This window comes from Calonectris borealis, chromosome 2, assembly GCF_964195595.1.
Source record: "Calonectris borealis chromosome 2, bCalBor7.hap1.2, whole genome shotgun sequence".
NCBI classification, from domain to species: Eukaryota; Metazoa; Chordata; class Aves; order Procellariiformes; family Procellariidae; genus Calonectris; species Calonectris borealis.
In genome coordinates this window covers 52,882,243-52,906,173 of record NC_134313.1, presented here as the reverse complement: position 1 = coordinate 52,906,173, position 23,931 = coordinate 52,882,243, and the positions used below count along the sequence as shown (strand labels likewise).

General features: G+C 40.3%; 2 protein-coding genes across 6 annotated transcripts in view; one reads left to right on the top strand and one right to left on the bottom strand.

The window, feature by feature from the left end:
- Positions 1-7,028, bottom strand: part of SLC35D4 (solute carrier family 35 member D4) — a 58,371-nt gene extending 51,343 nt beyond the window's left edge. For both annotated transcript variants that reach the window (XM_075141987.1, XM_075141988.1), the window contains exons 1-3: positions 6,875-7,028; positions 4,477-4,523; positions 1,788-1,865 (exon numbers count right to left, since the gene is read on the bottom strand). In XM_075141987.1, coding sequence (XP_074998088.1) covers positions 1,788-1,865; positions 4,477-4,523; positions 6,875-6,946 — 197 coding nt within the window. In that variant the 5' untranslated portion in view covers positions 6,947-7,028. The remainder of the gene's footprint in view (positions 1-1,787; positions 1,866-4,476; positions 4,524-6,874) is intronic.
- Positions 7,029-10,415: 3,387 nt separating this feature from the next.
- On the top strand, positions 10,416-21,657 carry RIOK3 (RIO kinase 3). Of its 4 annotated transcripts, none has more exons than XM_075141983.1 (13): positions 10,416-10,617; positions 11,706-11,827; positions 12,654-12,799; positions 12,927-13,031; positions 13,569-13,678; positions 14,403-14,546; positions 15,376-15,503; positions 16,666-16,854; positions 17,351-17,510; positions 18,500-18,580; positions 18,669-18,758; positions 19,110-19,217; positions 20,337-21,657. In XM_075141983.1, the coding sequence occupies exons 1-13, from the start codon at positions 10,555-10,557 to the stop codon at positions 20,436-20,438; spliced, it is 1,548 nt and encodes a 515-aa protein (XP_074998084.1). In that variant the 5' UTR covers positions 10,416-10,554; the 3' UTR covers positions 20,439-21,657. The 4 variants fall into 4 exon arrangements, with proteins under 4 accessions (XP_074998084.1, XP_074998085.1, XP_074998087.1 ...); XM_075141984.1 differs by having other exon boundaries at positions 10,417-10,617; positions 16,669-16,854; XM_075141985.1 differs by having other exon boundaries at positions 10,615-10,865; positions 16,669-16,854.
- The last annotated feature ends 2,274 nt before the right edge of the window (positions 21,658-23,931 follow it).

The window sequence follows — 23,931 nt, the reverse complement described above, 5'->3', positions numbered from 1 at the left end:
AGAAGCTTTGAGAGATTATGTTTGTTTGTTGGGGAGTTTTTTGGTTGGTTTGGGGGGGAATTGCAGGGTTTGTTTTGGTTTTGTGGGGTTTTTTTTGATACAGGAGATATATGCTACAAGTTCAGTTCAGCAAAGCATTAAAGCATGTGCCTAATTCTTCTGAAGACAGATTTAAACTCATGCTTAAGTAGTTGGCTGAATTATAGCCAAAACATGTCAATTAATTCCGGTCATTTCATTCAGTCTATTCTAGAACAGACATTCTGTATTAGCTAAACTAATGAAGAGGTTTCTCAAGATGTATTTTAATCACTTTTCCTACAGTGTGCTGACATCTAGTGGCCTGAAGTCTCCATCGTCAAAACACAAACTAATTTTTCACCAAATAAAAACATCCTCTTCAACAGCAGAAAATGGTTCTTGTCCATTATTTTCTTTAATGTCTTCCAAGTTTTGAAAAAATTAAAATATCTTTTCCAAGCTGGGGAAAAAGATTCAACCTCTTTAATTTCATGATTTAAAGCAAAAGTAATCATCTGATGGCTGTATTCCTTTGCCCTTTAGACTCTTCTGTCAAGTCAAAATCTGCATAACCAATATACATTTGATAATAACATATATATCAGTAACTGCCACTAAAGCAAGGTTTGGACCCTAATCCTGCCTCTACCAATATCATTGACAGCTTTTACACCAATATCCTCATTTTATCTACACTGCAGATGAAAGATAGGAAGTTAAATTCTGTTTCCATTTACAACTTGACTTAAGTTTCAGCGGTGATGTAGTCACTTGCATGGACATGAAAACAGAATTTAGTCTGGTTCTTCTGACATACATGCAGGATTTCATTCCAAATGAGGAGATTCAGTTTTGCAAGACAAAATCCCAAGCAGAAAATTCATCAGTTGTCACTTGCTAATACAGAATTGCTGAAAAAAGTTAGATTAGAAGGGGAACTCTGGCAGTCATCTAGTCCAATCTCCCCCAGCTTCAGACTCAAGTCACATTACTCAGGTCATTGTCCAGTAAAGTTCTGAATGTCTCCAGAGATCGAGATTCAACAATTGCTGTGGGCATACATTTTATAAATTATAACATTTTGCGAAATAAAAAAGATACACCATGTTCCATACCGCAGAATGGATCCACCCGAGCAGAGTACAGTATGCTGGACAACTCTTCTGAGTTGCTGTCACACTCAGTCTACGCAGATGACCTTTGTCTACAAAGCACCTTTTAATTTGGAGTTTGATTATTACATCAATCCTGCCTGCAATGGCTGCTTTTGCTGTGCGGTTATAAATGCTAGAGCTAGGCAAGGGTGAATGATTCCTATTTACGGGACACACTTCTTAGAGAAAAAGGCAGATCACATTTGTGGACTTCACTGCACTGAGGTTTTGGAGAAAGCGTGTGTCAACGCTCTTAACTATCATTACCAAGGTTTCTCTTATAATACTATAAAATAATCCAGTGAAGAGATGTGGACAGATGATTGAATAAGTTATCCTTACAGTTTTCACTAACGGCTATACTTTTTTGATTGTTTTACCAAGGTTAAATTGAATCTATTTTGTATCAGTAATCAGTTGAACTGTGTGTCATTGAACATTCATTAGGCTAAAACACAAGATCTCTCCTACACCTGTGAAGCAGAACACATACAAACACACACACCCCGACTTATATTTTAGCAAGTTAGTAACTTCCACAACCAACTTAACTATGTTGTAACCCAGCTACAGAAAATAAATATTTTGTAGATAGTGAAAATCCCACAGTACCTTGAACACAAGTTTATCTCCACCCAGCCCAGCTTCCAGGAGACATGAAGCAGAAGTCCACCCACTAATGTTTGCCACCTGAAATAGAAAAAAACCAGCACCTCTGAATTGTTTGTCCTTTTTAACCACATGGAGCATGATCTTAGAATCCATGGAATTTCTCACAGCACACCCATGACTCTAGTTATCTACTGTTTCTCCAGGTTACCAGGGATGCCACTATTGCCCTTTGAATCTTCCATTTTCATTAGAAATTCCTCCAAATTTTCTAATACTCTGGTTCTTCCACCTCCTGTTTCAAATGTTTTGTAAATTACCATCTACCACAATTACCTTAGTCATGTTACCAAATCCCCATTTTATCATCTCTTCCCACACAAGGTTTACAATACTAATAGTGATGTTACAGCCACGATGATCTGAAGATGCAAGTAAGGCAAGGTTTGTGACAAGAGATTAATATCTTTTCATACATAAACTGTTATTGTTAGAACAAATAAACATGATTTCAGGATTCAAAGACTTGCTTCAGCTGAAGTAATAAGCCTCAAGGATGAAGTGTGTAGTCCTAGTAGTTTCAAACATTAGCTCTATGACTTCCCATGGTTATTCATGCTGGGCTTAGATTACAAACTCCCTCAAACTCAGACTGCTTCGCCCCCCTGCCCTGCATCTTGTGTAGCAAGCACCAAGTGAAGTGTCATCAACAATAACATCATTATGCTGCATAAGCCTCTGATTCAGAGCCTCTAGAGAAAACATCTTTACAGCCAGATAACCTTGCATATACAATACTGCAGTTTTCTCATTGAAAAGGTATATAACAATTATATACATTCTGCATTGACTTATCCCACCATAAAGGTGTTCCTCAGTCTATTAGGGAAATAGTATGTGAGGCCTTAGAAATGCTTGCAGATAAGTTAAAATTAGTAATGATACACAGTGATTTTTTTTTAAGCTTTAAAACAAGTTATTAGCTTCCTTCTTGCTTAAGCTAGTGGTTTTCAGAGACATATTTCATGTTTCTTGGATCCTTGAACATCTAGCATAGCTCACACAGACGTACTATACTACGATGTTAAATCACATTTACATCTATAACAGCTATAGCTATATTATAATAGCTATACATCTGTAACAGCTATAGAAGTGGTTTTATTTATTATTCCCATTCATTGCAATGCATTTAAGCAATTATTTAAAATCTCTCTCACACATATGCAAATAAACAAATATTCACTCTATGCAGTATTACATACAGTTGGACAGTGTCAAAGAAGAGTGAGCTCATTGCCCAAATGGGTATGATGAATATTCAGCGCTACTATCACAGCTCACTTCACCTTTTTTAGATGAGGAGCATATAAGAGCTTAAAAGCCAGGTATCCCTGATGTTTGCTGCAGGCTTGACCGTGCCCTATTCCAAGCCAGTGATGAATTCCCATCAACTTTATTGTGAAGAATTTCCTCTTGTCTCAGGTTTTAAGGACAGAAATTGAAGTTAGTAACAGTTCCAGATACTTAGCCTATGCAATATAGTCTTAGATTATATAGGGAACAACAGCAATGACAACGAACAATAACAGCATGAACTGAGAATAACACTCTTCTCCTCCTTTGCTCATCTGTCATAGCTCTAAATGAAAGCGCATCTGAGCCACTTAATTTTCAAGGAAAGGTCACCTTTAAAAGCCAGAACTTCTGGAAAAATACTAAGATGCGGAGATGCATTTCCACATAACAGAAAAAGGAAATAACTGTGGTAACACAGATACCACAAGGCAGTTGCTTGCCATTGAAATATGCCTTTTTACTGTTTTACCACACTTGCATTTTACATACATTACTCAAAACCCTTTCCTCATATGATAAAAGCCTTGTCCAAGAGACAGTCTCTGTGTGTGTGTCGGAACTGAAGAAAGCATTCGTTGCTTATTTAATAGAGCTGAGTACACTCAAAGAAAATGGAGATTCCCAAGGCAATTATTCCTAGAGTTGTTCGCAGTCCTGGGGCTGCACATCAGGCAAAAATATAAGCCATGCTAAGCAGCAGTAAAGGAATTAAAGATATCCAGTGTCTTCAGACTTTACCATTACCTCAAAAGAACAAATAGGGGAAGTCTTGACTCTAAGAGGCCAGATTTTCACTAAATGTCTCACAAATCATTAACAGCACTGATGGTACATATGGATATTTGACAATACATTAAATTTCTTATTACAATCACTAAGGTATGATAGTGACTCGTGATGCAGAGTTACAACGAAGGCTAAACATGAAAATAAGCATCATGGTATTTGTGTACGCCTAAACATGGGTTTGAGGTTGGTTTTCATTAGCATAGCGAAAGAATGCACTACAACTGCACATTATCCATGAGTGCCATTTCCACAGAAGACAGGCTGTACTCCAATTGCTACTTTTCTATGCTGAAGCATAAGACTTTCAGAAAAAATGAGAAATTATGGAGTCTATATATATCTTAATTACATCACCATCATGATGTTTAAAAATTAAACAAGACACATTAATGAATGCTTTACTAAGGCCTCATGAAGTATGTTCTATAGACAGCAAAAGCCAGTAATGACAAGAAATACTAAAGTTAGCTTCAGCATGGAACAGCAAGACATTTACTGATTAAAGTTACTTTTCAAACAACTGTATTCTTAAAATGGTACTTACCCTTGGAAAAGGGTAGGGTAGGTAAATTTCAGGACAGACAGGACATACTGGAAAACAAATACCAAATTAATGGACATCAAACACCTACAGAGTTATAACATCAACAAACAATCACGAGAGCAACAAACCACAAAAAGTTTCTACCAAAATAAAGAAAAATAAAAAGGAAAAAAAAAGGTTTCAGTGATTTCTCTTCCCATGCCAGAACTGCCGGATGCTGCCCCAGTCACTGTGGAAGGTAGCAGACACTAAAGTACATGAGGTATGGAGTGGACACGCTGAACGATGGAGAGGAGGCTACCTTCTGAATTGCTCTTTCACTTTCTGAGCACTCTCCATGCATCACGCTGAATGAGAAAAGGATTAACAGGAACAAAAAGACATAAACACTTGTCAATTAAAACCGTATCATACCACAGAGGCAACCTTTAGCAGAATCAAGACCAATAATCTTAACATAATTGTCTCCTGATGATTAATTCATCTTAGAGACCTAACATTCTGGTCACACACCATTTTGTGTAAAATATTAAGCAGTCCATAAAGCCCTTTGGAGATGTAATATATGGGGGAAAAAAGTAAAGCCTCTCTGTCATTGCTTTAGTATGTTTTGTCAGGATCTGCATGTATGGAACCTAGTGTCTTTTCCCAATATATATGTATATATGCAAATATGAGGCAGAAATACATATGTCTTTTGATGTGTATATCAGGATCTAACAACCTCCTGTAATTAAGTATACAAATACTGTTTCTGCAAAGGAGAAGAATGACTGAAGCTTCCTCAGAGGAAAGGTACCTGCCACTCCTTCCAGGAGCCAGCCTTTGTCAATGGCAAAAGGAGAAGCTGAAAGCTTTCAACAGAGAGGAAACTGTGCTGAGCACTTTTCAAGGTCCAGTTTTTAGGTGTGAGGGGTGTCGCGAAGAAGCTGGCATCAATATACGGAGACAAGGCATGTTGATTCACAAAGGGTCATGTTACACCTACACTTGTCTGAATTGCCACATGGGTTTTAAGTCAGGACGATATACCTGCACATGTCCATACCCCCATTTGCATTTACATACCACCTGCAACAACTGAAAGGTCTATATTCTGGTTATTTTTAACCTTATTACACTAAAACCTACATTCAGGCTTGAAAATGGAGGAGGCCCTATGTCAAAGTCCTTCCAACTTCCTCTCAAGTATAGTTAAGCCAAGTACCTTTTCCAATGCATGATGCAATCTGGCAGCTCTTCTAGACCCTTTCTGTTTAACTAATCACTGCTCCTAGCAGTCTGTCAAATCAAGTGTATTACCTCTCCCTATGAACTTTGCTTAGCGTCTGGACTTCAGTCTACTTCTGGGCATCCTTTATAGCAAGTGTACCTTTGAACAGAAACCAGTGGCCGATGCTGAGATGAGATTTCATTTTCATCTCCAAAATGTTGCTTTTCTCTAATTCTCCTCTGGAAATCCATACCCTAGTTGCTTCAAAAACATAATTTCTTTCAGAAATCTGCACCAGAAACACAGACACACTCTAATAAATAGGACAGCAAGGAGTAGTTACTCTATCTCCTCCTCCCAGAGTGCACAAACTACTTAAACTATGTTTAAACCATACAATTTTATCCACAATGTGGCCATCTTCAGCCTACTTCTCCTTCTGCTTGGGCCTTTCAGCAATACCAACAGGCAATTGAGTTGCACAGTCGAAGAGACTTCATGTCCTTAATTTGCAGGTTAATTAAACTGTCAAAGGGTCCATGGAAGCCAGTATTTGTTTCACTACTACTACAATGCTTTGAATATTTCAGATTTTTCCCTTGGACACTTGGTATTATTGTTCCAGTTAACAGATCTTCTTTTGTGAATGACCGTGCATTCAGCGTTGCTAGATACCCACTAATAAAATACATTCAGCATCACTGATGCTTTCAAAGCAGCGTAATTTCTGGCTCTGTAGCTAACGTTTCATTCGTTTGAATAATATGATGTTACCCTTTTTCTTTCCTAAATATGCCAGTATTGAAACGTATGTGTCGTGGAAAGGTAAAGATGTCACACGCTGAGAAAAACGAGACTAGCAGAAGACAGCTATACTCCCAATTACGAGTGCACACGGGGACTTTGGGCTGAAATGCCAGGGGTTTTTTTCACTCGTGGGGTAGTCCTCCTCCGGGAGGGGCTGACCCGCCGGCTCTCCCTGAGCAGGGCAGGGCAAGCAAGAGGGCACCGTCCCTCCTCCACCTCTTCCTCCTCCTCCTACTGGGTCGCTGCACTCACCTCGCCCTCAGGCGCAGCCCCCCGTTCCTGCTACAGCGGATCAACTGCCCAGCGCCCCCGCATTTCACTCCGCCTCCCCCGGCCCCAGCCCCTCCGAGAGCGGGGTGGCTCCGCGCCCGCCCTCACCTTGTTGGTGAAGCAGGACGCCAGGTAGAAGAGGCAGAAGGCGAGGCCGCCCGCCGGCCTCTTCAAATACATCTGTCACCGCGGGCCCCGCCGCGAACGCCCCGCTGCGCGGGCCCGGCCGGCGGCCATCGCAGCGACACGTAGGGCCGCGGCCGCGCCAATGGGCACCGCCTCCTTAAAGGGCCGTTGCTGCCGCCTCGCGGCCGTGCCTGCAGCCCTGCCGAGGAGGGCGGGGGTACCGGTGGGGGAAAAGCTGGGCGTAGGCCGGCCATGTACGCTCGCAGCCCAGAAGGCCAACCGTGTCCTGGGCTGCATCAAAAGCAGCGTGGCCAGCAGGTGGAGGGAGGTGATTCTGCCCTGCTCCTCTGCTCTGGTGAGACCCCACCTGGAGTCCTGCGTCCAGCTCTGAAGCCCTCAGCACAAGACAGACATGGACCTGTTGGAGTGGATCCAGAGGGGGGCCACAAAAATGATCAGGGGGAAGAAACGCCTCTCCTATGAAGAAAGGCTGAGAGAGTTGGGGTTGTTCAGCCTGGAGAAGAGAAGGTTTTGGGGAGACCTAATTGCGGCCTTTCAGTACTTAAAGGGGGCTTATAAGAAAGATGGGGACAGACTTTTTAGCAGGTCCTGTTGTGACAGGACAAGGGGTAATGGTTTTAAACTAAAAGAGGGTAGATTTGGACTAGATCTAAGGAAGAACTTTTTTACGATGAGGGTGGTGAGACACTGGCACAGGTTGCCCAGAGAGGCGGTAGATGCCCCATCCCTGGAAACATTCAAGGTCAGGTTGGACGGGGCTCTGAGCAACCTGATCTAGTTCAAGATGTCCCTGCCCACAGCAGGGGGGGATTGGACTAGATGGCCTTTAAAGGTCCCTTCCAACCCAAACTATTCTATGATTCTGTGATTCTATGATTCATCGGTGATGTGTAAATTATAAATATCCCAGGGAGGTAGAGAAGCAGTGAAAGACATGCCCTACCTAGTCACAATTACTGGGTGTTCTTTCATTATGGCCTAGGTAAGCCTCATCCCAGCTCTGGTATTAGCAAGGCCCTATCTCTGCAGTTCCCACCTTGACTTTGCTCAGGTAATGCAAAGTACAGGGTGCTCTCTGTACACATACACCTTATTTTTAGAGGACAGAGCAAAGCAGCATAAATAAGGAACTGAACATGGCCTAAACTGGGGAGTGAGGGGGGCACGAACTGGTAGACCAGAGGCCAAATCCAGCCCACAGAATGAGCCCATCTAACCTCCTATGTTTAGCCTCAAAAGACAAAAGTCAGCAGACAGAGCGCAACAGCTGCACGGTCTCCACTGCACCGAGACAAATTCAAGCATTTTGGTCCATCAGATGCAATCTGTCTGGTTTGTAAGGAGATGGCCCAAAACAGACATCGGATTTCCAGTGCTGAAAGGTTTGGTCCATCCAGGCCTACAGAGATTACTGACATGCCACCATAATGGATGCGGAAGAGATGGCAGGATAGGGGATACAGCATTTCCACTTTGCAGAGCTTGTGTTTATGTAAGCATGTCAAATGTGTATTTTACAAACAAAGCTATAGTTTGCATTGTGCCAAAAATGCAGCCTGTAAAGCCTTAAAAAAAGAGTAAGAAAAGTTTACAGGTATCTACAAAGACTAACGTAAGCATGTGATAAGAATACTTTTGACTTTTTATTTTAGTGGAGTATCATTTTCATGCAAAATACTACAGTGATATCTCTCTGTTTCTTGCAGTACTTATTATAAGTGGGAGACTCGGGCAAAGATGATATATCCTCCTACAGCAAAATGCAAAGGCAGGTTGGAATTCTTGTAAGCCTCTCACAGTGAGGGATTAGGAATGAAGATATAAACTTCTGCCAATGTTGTTTATCACGACTAACTTGAATTACATATTAAGTAATTGCTATACAGCTTTGGAATTATTTTGAGTAATATGAAGGGAAGTTTCTGCTCTATTTAGATTTTTAACTATTTTTTTAGGAGATGTGAATGTGTGGTAAATGATTTTGTTTACGTGTCATTTTACAGAACATTTCTTCTTAATATAATTCAGTTCAAAGCTCGATCCATCCATCCATATAAGAGGTCATGGGATCAAGGCCTCATCAGGTAATATTTAAGAGACTAATATAGAATACTTATTTCTGAAAATTAAAAACGGAATAAAAAGACAGAGGAATATTAAGTCATCGTTAATGTCTTTTTGAATCAAAAATTACCAAAACCCATTTTCTTAATCAGTGCTTGCACAGCTGTGCTAGAGTAATGATTTTCTTGGGGCAGCAGGACATTGCTTTGACATTCTGCTCATTTATAAAACTGATAAATTTAGCCAAAGAAGATTGAAGGGGGCATGGCAGCAATCTTCACACCCCAAAAAGCAGCTGCAAAGGGAAAGAAATAATCTCTTTCCAGCAGGGCTAAGGGCAGAGAGGATAAGAACTACACTGGTACGGCATCACCAGCCTAAGCCACCCTCATGTCTCCATGGCACATGCCTGCGTCGTGCCTGCAGGCTGCGCGTAGCTGAGGCAGGCGTTACGACCGGCGTCCCTACCCTCTTCCAAACCGTCTGCCCTTTAGTTGGGGACTTCCTACAGTAATGAACTCTGGAACAGATTCTCTTGGGAGATTGTAATGTCTTACGTCATTGCAGGTTGTTAAGGACAACTTAGATGAACTCCGGCCGACAAAGATGATTCTTGCGTGCCTAAGAGTCGACAAGAGTGGCGTTTGCTGGGCCTGCGCCGGCAGCGTGGGCTTGGCTAGATGCGTAACAGGGAACTACCCTGAGCTGGCCGGGGGATGCCGCAGGGGCTGTGCGACCCCTTACCACTCCTCCCGCTCTTGGAGCCAGCCAGCTTTGCTAGGCGGGTTTTCTGGTTGTGGACAGCGGCTGTGACGGCACAGTAGCCTACATTTGCCGATACCTCCGAGAGCTGGTGGTGAGCCAGGCCTGAGGAGATTCCTAGGCATCGCTTCCTTCCTCTTGGGAAACTTGCTCGAGCAGCCGTCGGACAGCCACTGTGTTGTAGCAAAACACTATCAGCCAGTTGCCCCTGTCCTGCAAACGGGGCATTTTAATCACAATACTGTTTTCCAGATAAACATTACATATAAAACCGAGGTGTAACAGGTATCAGATCACATGCAAAGTATTTAAATTTGTATTTACAGTGACTAATGGGATCAGGATCCAATTAATTTGTTCGCTTATGTTTTTTTTTTTCCCCCTTCCCGTGGTTACTTCCTTAGATAAAAGCAAACGTCACCTCATCTAATTTCATCCTCGTTGTTTTTATCTCAGCCAGCTCCCCGGCGGCCCGGCCGCCCCGCGGGCAGGCTCCCTGCGCTCTCGCACCCAGCGCTACCCGTTAGCTCCCGGGGTGCGGGCGGCCCGCCCGCCGCCCTCTCCACTCGCAGGCGGCCCCGAGGGGCTGCGGGCTCCGCCGGTGACCCCACAGCCACCCCGCTGCCCCGGTGACATCACCGGAAAGGCGGGTGATGCCCCGCGCCGCCGGCCAATGGGGAGCCTGATGGCAGGTGACGGTAAGAGAGAACGGGGGAGAACCCGGAAGGCTTCGCATTCGGAGCGTCGCTGCCTTGAGGAGAGCCCCCCTCGCTGCTGTCGCCGTGCCGCCCGCCCGCCCGCCCTTGCATGCGCAGATGGACCCGGTAGGAGTCGCCGCCGCCCCCGACGCCGGGCCGGGCCCCGCCTGGCAGAGCAAGGTGAGCGCGGGCGCAGGCCCGGCGCGGCGGCCGCCGGGCCTTAACGATGGCGGCTGGGCGCTGCCAGGCCTTGGCGGCGGCCCGCGGGGCGCTGTCCGGCACCCCACGGCCGCCCGCGGCACCTCGACCTTCTGGGGCCGTAGAGGTGCGGCCGCCGCTGGCCTGGCTCCTCGGAGGAAGACAAAAGCATATCGGGGCACGGTCACCGTCTCCGGCCGACCGTCGCTGACGGCAGGGGGGGCAGGCACGTAGGTAACTCCGGTACGCGGCTGCCCTTCTTCCGCTCGCCTCCTTCCGAGCGGGCCGAGGCCGTCGGGAGGACGCTCCGAGGTGGTGTCAACAAAACAAGGGTCACAGTTATTTGGCAAACAGCGCTTGGCTCCGCTGCCTCAGTGAGTAACGAGCCGCGCTGGACAGGGTATGGCTATGGCGTGGTTCGGTGCTACCAGCAGTTGTCTTCTTGGTGGAGGGAGCTGCTGTTGGACCCTGATAAATGAGCTGCTTCTCTCCAAGCTTTGTTGGTGAGCAGGGAATTGGATCTAAGTGAGTTTGGTTACCAAGGCGGTAGGCAGTGAGTCACAACTTGGTTGGATTTATTATTCCTCAACCCCTGTCTCCCCAGGCAAAGTTGTGTGCGTGCTTCTGTGTTTTTGAGGGGATGTTTATGATGGCTGTCCTTTCAGGGCTTTAGAAACGGGGTAGGAAGCTGTGCATAAGCCATTAACGTTGTGTTATTCCAAGAGAAGTTTACATAGACTGTGTGTACACTTGTAAGCAAACTTTCAGGGAAGGCTTTGCCCCTGTCTTCAGAGGATACTGACACTGACAAACTGACTCTGCCCCTCCCTCCCCCCCCATTAGTAAGTGACCATCAACATCCTTTCAATCACAGTTCTCTATTGAGTTTATGAAACTACTGCTTGAGGTATTTTCTGTACTTTAGTTCATCAAAGTTCCCTAAGTATCTGCGTAAGACAAGCTCTTATGTGATTACATGAGCTTATTTTAGAGCCAGTGATAGCTAATTATCCTGATGATTGTGTTGCCACTGCATTTCTTGCTGACTTGAATAAAATGTTTATTTACAGTGTCCGTGGGGAGCCTCTAACACAACATCAATATCATGTTCCCTTGCTGATGTAATGAGTGAACAGTTGGCGAAAGAGCTGCAGCTGGAAGAAGAAAATGCTGCTTTTCCTGAAGTGGTTGCGTAAGTTTAAATCCTGGATTAGTGATCTCCATAGTTGTGAAGCCATCTTCTGTCTCTTGTGCGTTTTCTTAAAATGTGCTTAATGTGTAGTGACATAGTAAATGCTTTGCCTGTTATCTCCTAACTCTGCTGCTTCAGGTATTTTTCAGTGAAGATGGCTTCCCCAGTTTAAACTCTTCCTCAGATTCTCTTCTCTGTCACCCTTCCGTCTTTCTTGATATTTTCTTTGCATTGTTTTGGGTGCTTTAAGCCAGTCTATAAGCTACGTTTTGAGAAACGACGTCAGAAATTTTTTTTTTTCTTCCCTTTCTTGTTAACAATGTACAATGTTATTTTGATACTTGTCAGGTGTATCACCTTTATTCTCTCAATACTTGGAAGCTCTAAACATAGACGAAGAGCTTACTAGTTCTAAACTCACACAGATTTTGCCTGCGGTCTTTTCTATGAAGCAGAGCAAAGCAACACTTTTTTTTAAAATTTGTTTTTATTTATTCATTTATAAAAATACATATATACACATACACCTGTGTGCCTTCTTTCTCTTTCATGAAGGGCATCTTAAAAATAGAGCCTAATGCTTCTTACAGAATGGTAAACAAGTAAAAGTTTAAGTAATATTTGCATTGTAAAGGAGTGGCAAAGAGAAATGAAGTCATGCTCTATTAATATTTAGTGTTGGCTTGGAGGGGGGAGTTGAGATACATTAGTTTCTATGCAGCTCTGCATGAAGTCTTTTGTGTAGAGTGATGAAATGGTATAAAGTGGTGTTTCTGCTTAGATTACTGTGTTTAATTTTTTAAATTTCTGTTTTCATTTTACATAGCGTTGCTGAAGGACCATTTATTACAGGAGAAAACATTGACACTTCTAGTGACCTAATGCTAGCTCAGATGCTGCAGATGGAATTTGACAGGGAATATGATGCACAGCTTCGGCGTGAAGAGAAGAAAATCAATGGAGATAGCAAAGGTACCCTCATCAGAAGAAATATTTTTGCTTTGGAGATATTCTTGGCACTCTGCTCAAGTTGACAGAGCTGTGAGGAAGTAGCAAATCCCTGATAATCACGACGTGCTTATTTGTTTTTTTTCTCAAGTCTCCATATCCTTTGAAAATTTTCGGAAGGTGCATCCCTATGACAGTGACAGCTCAGAGGATGAGGTTGATTGGCAGGATACCCGTCATGATCCTTATAGAGCAGGTATGTGGCAGTTTGAAACAATACAATTTCTGCAGTTAATAGACCTAAGAATACAACATAGTTAAATTAGTTTTTTTGAACATAGGAGATATACCACTTGCATGTAAAATCAGGTCACTTAATTGGGAGTGTTATGTAGGAACTTGGGCGGGTAACTTCAGGCTTCTGTCTGCCAGTACATTGGCTTCGGTGGCTGAATCTGACAAAATAACTATTGTACGTGGAAAGTATTGTGGGATATGCACATCTGTCATCTACATTAGGCTAGGGGCGTCTGCACATGATATCGAATATTCCTGTCTTTAACAGGCCAAAAGTGTGTCTGACAGCCCAGAGAAGACATAGAAGTCATAACAAAGCAAAAGAAGCTGTCATGCTTAGGATAAGAGAAAACTGCATAAAGACCATACAATTGAAGTATTTTATTCTGTTTAATAAATAAAATTATATGTTACTTTTGTAGTCATTGTACCTTTACGAGCATTAGTTATGTTTGTTTAGATGTAAAGTTTGATTTATTTTTCTCACTGCTGGCAGATAAACCTACTACTACACCAAGAAAGGGCTTCATAGGAAAAGGAAAAGACATTACTACTAAACATGATGAAGTGGTATGTGGAAGAAAGAACACTGCTCGCATGGAAAATGTAAGTGAAAACTTAGGGAAATTTATTTTGTGTATAAAACTGGAATGCTGTAATTCAACCAAAGAACTAATGCTTGTCCATTTGTGCTACTGTATACGGTGCTGATTATTTTCTTTTTTCATCGAATGAAATCAATGCAGCGTTTGGATTAGTTATTCAAATTGGCAGTTTGAGTTGTGCGGGTTTTTTGTTTAATAATAGTTTGTTAATGACCACGATTCAAGAATTTGCACAGAACTGTTATGGCCAAACAAAACTATCAGCAAGTTTGGTACACAGGCAAATAAAACACCAAGGCTATTTTTGAAAGGCATAGCTATTGTGTAACCTAATTTTTTTTTTAATTCATCTTGCCTGATAAGCCAAGTAACTTATTTTCAGTCAATTGTTTGACTTACAGCTTTTCAGTCTGTTTATCCATAGTACATACCTTCCTTTTTTTTTTTTTTTAATGTAACTGGTGCAACTTCTGCAAATAAGGAAATGCTGCAAGTGCTATTTTTACAGCATGTTAGGTAATCTCATATCAATTTGGACAGAACTTTGAGTCCTGAGTTTAGAGAGATATGTTTTTTAACATAGTGACAACATTACACAAAGTGGGTTTCACATAGGTCCTAATCTACCCTAGGTTTTTCCAAATCAGAATGAGAAAATTCTGCTTGTGCCAACTTTTGGTGTCTGCTAGTAACAATGCTTAAATTTCTATTATTTCTACTTGTAGTTTGCACCTGAATTCCAAGTTGGGGATGGAATTGGGATGGACTTAAAGCTGTCAAATCAAGTCTTCAATGCCCTAAAGCAACACGCGTACTCTGAGGAACGTCGAAGTGCAAGACTCCATGAAAAGAAGGAGCACTCCACTGCTGTATGTTTTTAATAAAGTCTCTCTATATACTTTTTATCTTGTGTAACAGCTGAACACTGTTTTGGTAATTTCTTGAAACATTCAATTTTTACTAAAACAGTTAAGTGATACTATGTTAGCGTTGCTGAAGGAGATGGTATCAGCCAGCTCCTACTAGAAAAAGGCTGTCTTTATCTGAGCTGCATTACTGTGAGAACCGTATCAAAATAAGAGCAAGCGGCTTCCATTTTTTTCTCTTTGTCTTTCTAAACTTGTCTCTTAATGAGCTACAATGAATAAACTGCCTAGAAATTATTTATAGAAACCATCCAGAGGACTAATCCTCTGCAGTTGAACCATGTGGCTTCAAATATCTGTCTTCATCACACGTTTCAGGAAGATGAGGTGACAAAGTAAACGCTGACTTAATAATTTAGGAAGTCAGTTCATACGCTTTATGGGTGAGTTTAGAGCAGGGTCTCTGGTAATTCCTGCTGTGGACTTCTTCAAATCTGGGTGTTTCACTTTATTTTATTGTTACTGATATAAAAGGAATATAATATTTCGGATATTTTGAGTCATGATTTGTAAAAACTTCTTGAAAACACTGTAGAAAGTGCTCTTGAGCCACAGTCTGTACTTTCTGTGGAATTGGTAAAATATTGTATGTGCTACACAGCTTTGCTTCATCTGTTTCTTTGGGTTTTTTTTTCCTCTCTATCAATTGAGAGAATACTCTTAATACATTATTCTTTCCACCTAGTTGAACACTTGGGGTACATAAATACTCTAAGCTCACTGTAAAGCAAAGAATTATTTAATGAATTGAGTATTCATTTCTTGCCTGTAGGAGAAAGCAGTGGATCCTAAAACGCGTTTACTTCTGTACAAGATGGTCAATGCTGGGATGCTGGAGACCATCACAGGCTGCATCAGCACAGGAAAAGAATCTGTTGTTTTTCATGCATATGGAGGAAAGTAAGTATATTGTTTGTTACTGACAGTAGCTTTAGGTACCAGAGATGGTATAAAAAGCAGAAACCACAAAAATATTTAAACAATCTGCATTTTTTTCATTCCCAAGACTTAAAGTTTGTATTCGTGTATATGCAGATAACAATAAAATCTGAAAACCAAATGGTAAAGTAAAAAAATCCCCACTTTCTTTCTTGTACACCATTTAATGAACAGGCACAAATCCACTATAGCTTTCTGTGGAAAAATATGTACTGCTTTTATAAAAAAGAAGTCTTGAGATTTTGAGGAGCTCTTTCCACTGACCTGCCCCAGACTACAGAGCTGTCATGATGATCTTAGGCTACCTGAAGATTGTCTTTCCATACAGATCACTGTATTACCAGATTACCAGCTCCATCTGTGCAGTTCAATGGAGGTGCTGTTTGTTACTTTTGAGTTGCCTTGAGAATAGTGTTGGGATGCTGTTCACTTTGCAAATCATGCAGGAGCCCAGTTTTAAAGACTACTGTGCTGGAAGGATTGTAGTACATTAGTAGTGATTGCATTGAAACACCACTAGTTTGAAGTGAGTTAAGAAAGAACTAATAAAAACCAGATACAGATACTCTATTTAGAGATGTCAAGATTGAGGCAAGTTTTGCGTGGGGAGAAAAGATGCGCCTTTTTTTTTTTTTCTTTTTTTTTTTTTTTTAAACTGACCTTTGCTTGAATGATGTTCAGGAGTGTTCTTTTGCTTAGTATTATTCAATGGGCAATATCTTTGTGGTGCTTAACAAACCATTGTGGTACTACCATTATTGTTCTAATGAAAGACTTTTTTCACTTGTAATTTCTTGAAGCGAGTACGTCCATTAACAGGGCTGTTATTAGCTATGACATTTGAGTAAAATACTAACAAATTGGGAGATGGAACCTATTTGGTAAGCAACGTATAATCAAAATGCCAAAACTCAAACATTCATATATAAGCTTAATCGGAGAACTCTTATAAAATTAACTTGCATTGGCTTCCAAATTTGATAGAAAATCAGATCTTTTCCTCTCGTATATTAAAAATTGCTATATCTCGCAATATTTAAAAAAATAAAAAAAACAAAACCATGCATTTGCTTGTAAAGATGTGAATAGTTAACTTTGTTATATATTTGACTTTTTCCATGAGAAGTGCAACTGAAGATAAAGTTATACCTCCAGAATGTGCCATCAAGGTGTTTAAAACAACTCTTAATGAATTCAAGAACCGTGACAAATACATTAAGGATGACTACAGATTTAAAGACCGCTTCAGTAAATTGAATCCACGAAAGATTATTCGTATGTGGGCTGAGAAAGAAATGCATAACTTAACAAGGTAAAGAAAAAAAAAAAAACAAATGGTAGTTGCCAAATGCCTTTCAGTTTCCTGTTCTCTGTTTAAGGAAGATACACTACGTATGGGTAGAAGTTTAGTTTTGATTTTTAGGCTAAATATACAACCTGGCACAGATTGAATAAGCCTCTGGTTTCTTACAGTTTAATGAATTGTCAACATCTTCAGTGATTTGGCAGCAGGATTTACAAGCCCATGAAGTTAACAGGCTCTAGCTGTAGGAGTGATTAGTTTTCAGTGAGCATTTTTAGACCCACTTATGACTTTAAGATCTGAATTTTCCTATGTGAAATACTGTGAAATATATACATTTATTCAGTTTTCAGTTTGGCCTATTTCAAAGACTTTTTGACTCTGGATCAAGTTTCTCATACACAGCTCTCCTAAGATTGGAAATGAGCAAGCAGGAACTAGAACTGTCGGGTTTTGGGGTTTTTGTTTTGTTTTTCTTAATCAGTGTCTATTTTCCGATCCACAGAATGCAAAATGCAGGAATTCCTTGTCCTCAAGTGGTTATCCTTAAGAAACACGTCTTGGTTATGTCTTTCATTGGCCAGGATCAAGTCCCAGCTCCTAAACTAAAGGATGTAACACTTAGTAGTGAAGATATGAAAAAGGCCTACTATCAGATTCTTAATGTAAGACAATGCTGATTTCTCCTCCACTTCTGGGTTGTGTTTTCTTTTAGGGGAGTAACTTAAAGGACAAATCAGCATTTATTTACTTTTCAGGATGCTTGCATCACTTTCAAGATATGGAGTCCAAAGGCTTATTTTGCTGGTGTTTAATATGTGACTTAGAATAAATAAGAAATTATGCACTAAAAAAAAAAAAAATTGAATCTGAGTAGAAAACATGCTGGAACTTGATGACAAACAGATACTTAGCAGCAGAGGAATTATGAGCAAGTAGTCCTCCTTTTATAGAAGCAGTATGTGGTTTAGAAAGTTCTCTGAAGTCTTTCTGGGCTTACCGAATGCTTAGTTTACAATGCTTAAGACCCCCCTTTTTAGCAAATCTAGAAATCAGAGAATGAATTAGAATATTGCATGGTGGATACTTTACTTTCCTATTATCTGCTGTAATTGGTTCAAACATGTACCTGCTAACTGTTTACTCGCTATTACATTATCTTTATTACATTTATATTAAAAAAAACCCAACCAACCAATCCAGCAGCTTGATAATATGAATGGTCTGTACCTCAAATCTTGAGACCAGTAGAGCAACACAACCATATTTTAAGTGAATATGCATACTAGTTAGGATTCAGTATCTAAAACTGTGACACTTCTTTCCTGTGTGATAGGGGTGAGAATGACAGGTATATTTAAAGAACATGTTTATCTGTCTCATGCACTTGGACTGGTTGGCTGAGCTGACATGAGTTTACCAGACTGATTCTTCTGACTTGCCAAAGCTAAGCTCAGTGATAAAAGCTTCGTTTGCTGGCAGTTTACCAAAACTGTGATTCCCTGTGTGGAACTTTAGTGAGGACCTGGAAAAAAAAATGATGTAAATTGGGTGGGTGATTGGGGAAAGACTTTTTTTTTTGTCATAGTCATGCAAACGATATTTATTTGGAGTATAGCATGCTTCATTCATTAATTAATTTGCTTCCTTGCAGATGATGCAACAGTTGTATAAGGAGTGCAACCTGGTCCATGCAGATCTGAGTGAATACAACATGCTTTGGCATGATGGGAAGGTGAGCTTATTCTTAATGTGGGAAGGAAAGGTTCCATCTAATGTGAAACATTAATACAAAGTGAATTGCTGTCTCTCTGTGACTACAGGTCTGGCTTATCGATGTCAGTCAGTCTGTGGAGCCAACCCATCCTCATGGACTTGAGTTTTTGTTCAGAGACTGTAGGAATGTTTCACAGGTAGGACCTCTTCATCTGACAATCCTCTGTTATGCTGAATGTTTTCCAAGATAAAATCAATTCAGAGCTAACTAAAAATCAATCAATATAACTCCATAAAAAATGATCACCACCGCATATATGTGTAAGATTACTCTTGCATGTTTTCCATACTGATGGTGTTCTTCTCTGAAAGGGGAAAAAGTGTGGTACCACTGGAACTTAAAACTTCTTTCTGTTATTTTTATCTGTAGTTCAACAAAAGCAAAAACATCATTTTGACTAAATACTATAATTGTACCTTGGGGAAGAAAAAGGAATATTTTGTTTTGTGTAGTAAAGTGTTCAATGTGTGCTTTTTATATTGACTAGTTCTTCCAGAAAGGAGGTGTGGCAGAAGCACTTAATGAACGTGAACTCTTCAATGCTGTCTCAGGTTTAAATATTACAGCTGACAATGAAGTAGACTTCCAAGCAGAGGTATAGCTTTCTCTGTGTCTAACATTTTAATTTGGTTAGCTATAGCAGCTATTGTAATACCTTAACTTTCCATGTTTAGTTTGTACGATTAGTGTGTGTGAGTATAATTTCAGCAATCATTTTGCATCTCTTTTTCAAAACTTGATTATTTCAACCTAGTACAAACATTTTCAGACATTTATAAAAATAAGTTGTCAAACATTTCCATATTTACTAATTAAAGTAAGGGCAACATGGCAATTCTACTTGATTCCTAATGACAGTGTAGGCTTATGCTAGTCCAGCATGCAGTAGGTGGGAGCTTGAAACTAGTTAACTCCTGGGGTAGGTCCTCAAAGTGAGGAAGAGATAAAGGGAGCACAATGTCACTGTTCCACGATCCTTATGTATCAGTTAATCAAGCAAAAACAAATTCCCTCACAGACTGTGTTGTGACCATTGGGGTGTGGGGTGGGTTTCTTTTGTTGGTGGTGGTTTATGTCATCTTTTGTGCTTGTAAGTTTTATGGGAAAGACTTACACTGCTGTTTACGTAGAGATGAATTTGAGCAGCCCATCCTTGAACTTCAGGCTTTGGCTTTAGTCGCTAGTAACTAAAATTATCTCCCCTGGAGTACAAGAGGAAGTAATCCAAACATAACAATCTGAAGATCAAAATAACATACTGTACTGTGTTATCTTGATTGCACAAAACATTGAAGTATAAGTCTTTAACTTTCACGGTTAAAAATGGTTTCAGCGGATTTGTAATCTTAGTGTTACTTGGAGTTTCTCCAATGCTGATGGATCGGCTGAATTACAGTAGAGGTGTTTAGAGTTGGAAAAAGGGACACTTCTGTACTTCTAAAGAATCATCCAGTCCTCCCTGCAACTCGTGCATTTCAGTTACATAGCGGGAAACTATAAAGGAGTGCTACTCGTTTTACTAACTTGTTGAGAACAGATGTTTAAAGCTGTATTTCCAAAGCACGTTGCTCCACAGATGTGGCTGAATCATTGAAATAGCAATATTGTATATACCTGATCAGTCATCTAAAGCTACCTTTTAACACTGTTCAGAAACATTCTGGTGCAGGTGTGGTTTTATGATTTCAGCATGGATTTATTTTTGGCTCTCTAGATTGAAGCTTTGGAGAAGATGAATGAAGATCATGTGCAGAATCATGGAAAGAAACTGTCGATGTTTTCAAGCGATGGAGACCCACCTATATATGATGAATAGCACTGAGTGTATAGCTGCTAACGAAACGAAACACAAATTTACTGCTTCTAACTATGTTGGTGCAGCGGTAAATGTCAACTACCAATGTCAAGAGAGAGTGGTTGACTGGGAATACCAAAATGGAAGACACAGTGAGCATACAGTGATGCCTCAGTGGTTTTTTTTTCTTAACTTAGCCCAGACACTGGCTGGCAGTGTGAGAATGGACGTCACTACCTCTTCAGATGGTCTGACAACTTCACCAATTGCCCAGTTACGTTAGACTAATGTAGCTGAGGTGGTCATATTTTGCATGATTCAGAGCTTATATGTTTTAGTTTTAAAAAAAAAAAAAATTTAAATCATCTAGATCATCTAAAGTATTTAGTGGGAAGGCACACTAGGAGAGTCCCTCTTTTTTTTCCTATTGCTACTTGAAAAACTAATTAAAAATTGTGTATGGACACAATATTGGTGAACCTTTCATCCTTCTCCACCAAGGGCAAAATGAAAAGTCAAACTATGCACTGCAATCATACAAAAATGTTAATTTAACAAACCAATGTCTGTATATATGCAAAAGTCTGGACCTTTTTGTTTGAAGCATATGGAATGTGGCTCTATCTCTATAAATGCAATTGGGTATTACATGAGAAACAGATTTGAATCCAACCAGCAGGGGACTTCTTTGGTGGCATGCCAGGAAGTTCTGAGGGCTGCATCCAAGTTGCATAACAAAGAGTAAGTTCGGTTAGTACAAGGGGTTCCAAGAACTTAGTGCAAGCAAGCAAAAAAAAAAATCTCTATAATAATCCTGTCTCTAAACTGAAATTCTGGGTAGAGCATCAAATAGTCTTACTCACCCCAAGATAATCGTAGACTATGAAAAACAAATATTGATCATCATTATTTTTAAATGAAGCTTTTTGCTTACAAGTGCAAAAAGAATACTCAAATTTGTCTTTTTCTCATGCTTTTATTCTTAATGTCAGTCTTTTTATTTTAGCAAGTTCTAAAAATCTAGCAAACACATTGAAAGATGAACTGATGTAGTGGGATGGTTTGGAATTAAAATCTGATCAACTTTTTAACTGATTGCTGTTTCTAATGCTGCTCTCTATCAAGCAGAATATAGTGTTACTACATGTGACATTCTCACAGTGTGCTGTGGAAGTGATTTTTTTTTTTAATTTTTTTTTTTGTTGGAAAACTGGTGGTGAAGTAAAAACTTAAGATCTTGTGGTGGTATTCTTGCGTGGTTCTTTGCATCGGCCTTCATTGATCATCAGTGCTGTGCTAAAGCAGAGTTAGGGTAGGACTACACTAATTCATTATAATGATAGAAAAATGACTGTTTTGGTGGGTACTACATAAACAACCTTGACGTTTTTGCCAGTTTCATCCCAGTACTTGGATCCTCTTCCCTTTTCTAAATTAGACAATTGCCTTGCATTTACCCCTTACTTTTGAAATAAAGGAACTTATATCTTTTGGAGACTTAAGTCTATTCCTAATTGCTCAGTGAAATAATGGTATTGGGGAAAGAACAGACTAGGTACTGAGAGGGAGGTGCTACAGTTACCTAACCCCTTCAGGAAGGCCAAAAGCTTCTGTTGTCAAATATAACCAAATCTTCCTCAAAGCATTCAGAGGAGAAGGCTTTTAAAAAGAACAGCATAGTCCTATTCTAGGCTTTTTACAAGTTTCAATACTCTAATTCTTAGAGAAAAAATTATCTCAAAGCAGTTGCTAATGCCTTCCAATGTGCTTGTCTAGGAAAGATGCTGATTGTTAAGGGTATTTGCATCAAGTGAGGGGAAGGGAGAGAGCAGAAATAAGGGGAAGTGAGGGGAGGGTGTTTCTGAGCTGTCATTTGAAGCGGAGGAGCTTGCTTGCATCGTTGTGCTTGAATGGAAGCCTCAGTTGTTACTGTTATTTTTAATTTCTTTCTAAAATACGTCTAGCACAGATTAAAAAAAAACCACGCAAAAAAACAAACAAATGAAGCAACGGTCTTCAAGTCTGTGATTTAAAGCTACTGGGCCCGATTATATTGCCTCAACATCTTTTCACTTCTAGCAGTAAAATTGGCTCAGGAATTTGCTTTGAGATTTTAAGACATCTAGGCACTTTATCAAGTAGTTGAAAACAAGGAAAATGTTGCTAAAATAAGCATTTTCTTGGACTTCTTTGAAATAAAAGGTTCTAGGATTATTATTAAGCAAATAGAATCTCTTAGAAGTAAATCTAGGTTTTTCATTGTTAATTAAGCCATTAACTTTTCTGATATAATGACTATTCTAATAGCCAATTCTAAAACTACCACAATAGTTTTGAGTTGTGTGTTTATATACTTGCCTGCTGATTTCCCCCCCACATACCTCAGTTTCTACTATCTTAATATTCCTATTGCAATTACAGAAAGTACTTGCTGTCCTGTAGGGAAGTCGTAGAAGGTTAAATGTCAGCAGAATTTCTTAAATTTTGGCCTTGGATTAATTAAACTTTTGGCTAACATGCAGTGAACTTTTTATTTTGTAAAAGATTATAAACTTTAAGGTATTCTAATCGCTCTGGAAAGACTCGTCCTCTCTGGCTAACATAGAATTGATCTCGCAAGAGAGTTCTGCAGGACAAATAGCTTGTTCTAATTCCTAGTTGTGAATTCAGGTTCTCTAGTCTGATGTGACATTGTTGCAGTTGGACTAACTGAGTCACAAGTCAGCGAGCAGTTGTTTGTGTGATACTGTGTTAGTATCTGGTAATTAAATTTGTATTTCTCCTGTAATAAATTGTGCCACTCCGGTCTAATCTGAAAACTTTTAATTTGGTATCCTCTCTGTCTTTTTTTTCCCCCCGTTTTTTATTTCCTTATTTCCCTTTCTGAACCTGATGGTCAATAAGCAAATAGGTAATTGATGATGTTCTCACACAATTTCCGAATTATACTGTAGGTTTTGCAACTAGTGAACTAAAACATTAGCCACTGCATCAAAAACAAACAAAAAAACACCAAACAACTTCGCTAGTTTATTGTCAAAACTAAAATACAAATAAGCATAAATGCTGAGAAGCAACCCAGACTTTAACTTCAATAATGCTTATTAATATTGTTCCTGAAATAAGGACTGTTTTCAGAGTATAAGTTTAATTTCCCTTTCTGATCTATTTTACAACTATTTTAGTAGGCACTAAAAGCGGTTTCATGCACAAAAGCAGCATCAACGGTGACTGCCTTTCGGTCATGATGCAGTGGAGTGCGGACAAATTAAGGCAGAGCTGTGAAGTAGTTGGTTCCTTCCTCCCCTTAGAAGTTTTGTGGGGTTGTTTGTTTGTTTGTTTGCGAAGCACTATAAAAGGCTGGGTCAAGCCTATTTGTCTCCTGCACGACGTGTCTCGGCTGCAAGCATTTTCCTCCCAGGCGGCTGGCAAAGCGACCGGCTCTTTGTCCAAGGGGCCCCCCGCAGGTACAGGAAGGGACTCCAGCGTGACGCCGCGCTGCAGAGCGGTCCCA

Bases quoted from the DNA above. Each gene is read 5' to 3' on its own strand.
- RIOK3 (XM_075141983.1), top strand. From the start codon at position 10,555: ATGGACCCGGTAGGAGTCGCCGCCGCCCCCGACGCCGGGCCGGGCCCC. The intron at 12,800-12,926 runs GTACCCTCATCA...TTTTTTCTCAAG, and splicing joins AATCAATGGAGATAGCAAAG to TCTCCATATCCTTTGAAAAT. The intron at 16,855-17,350 runs GTAAAGAAAAAA...TCCGATCCACAG, and splicing joins GAAATGCATAACTTAACAAG to AATGCAAAATGCAGGAATTC.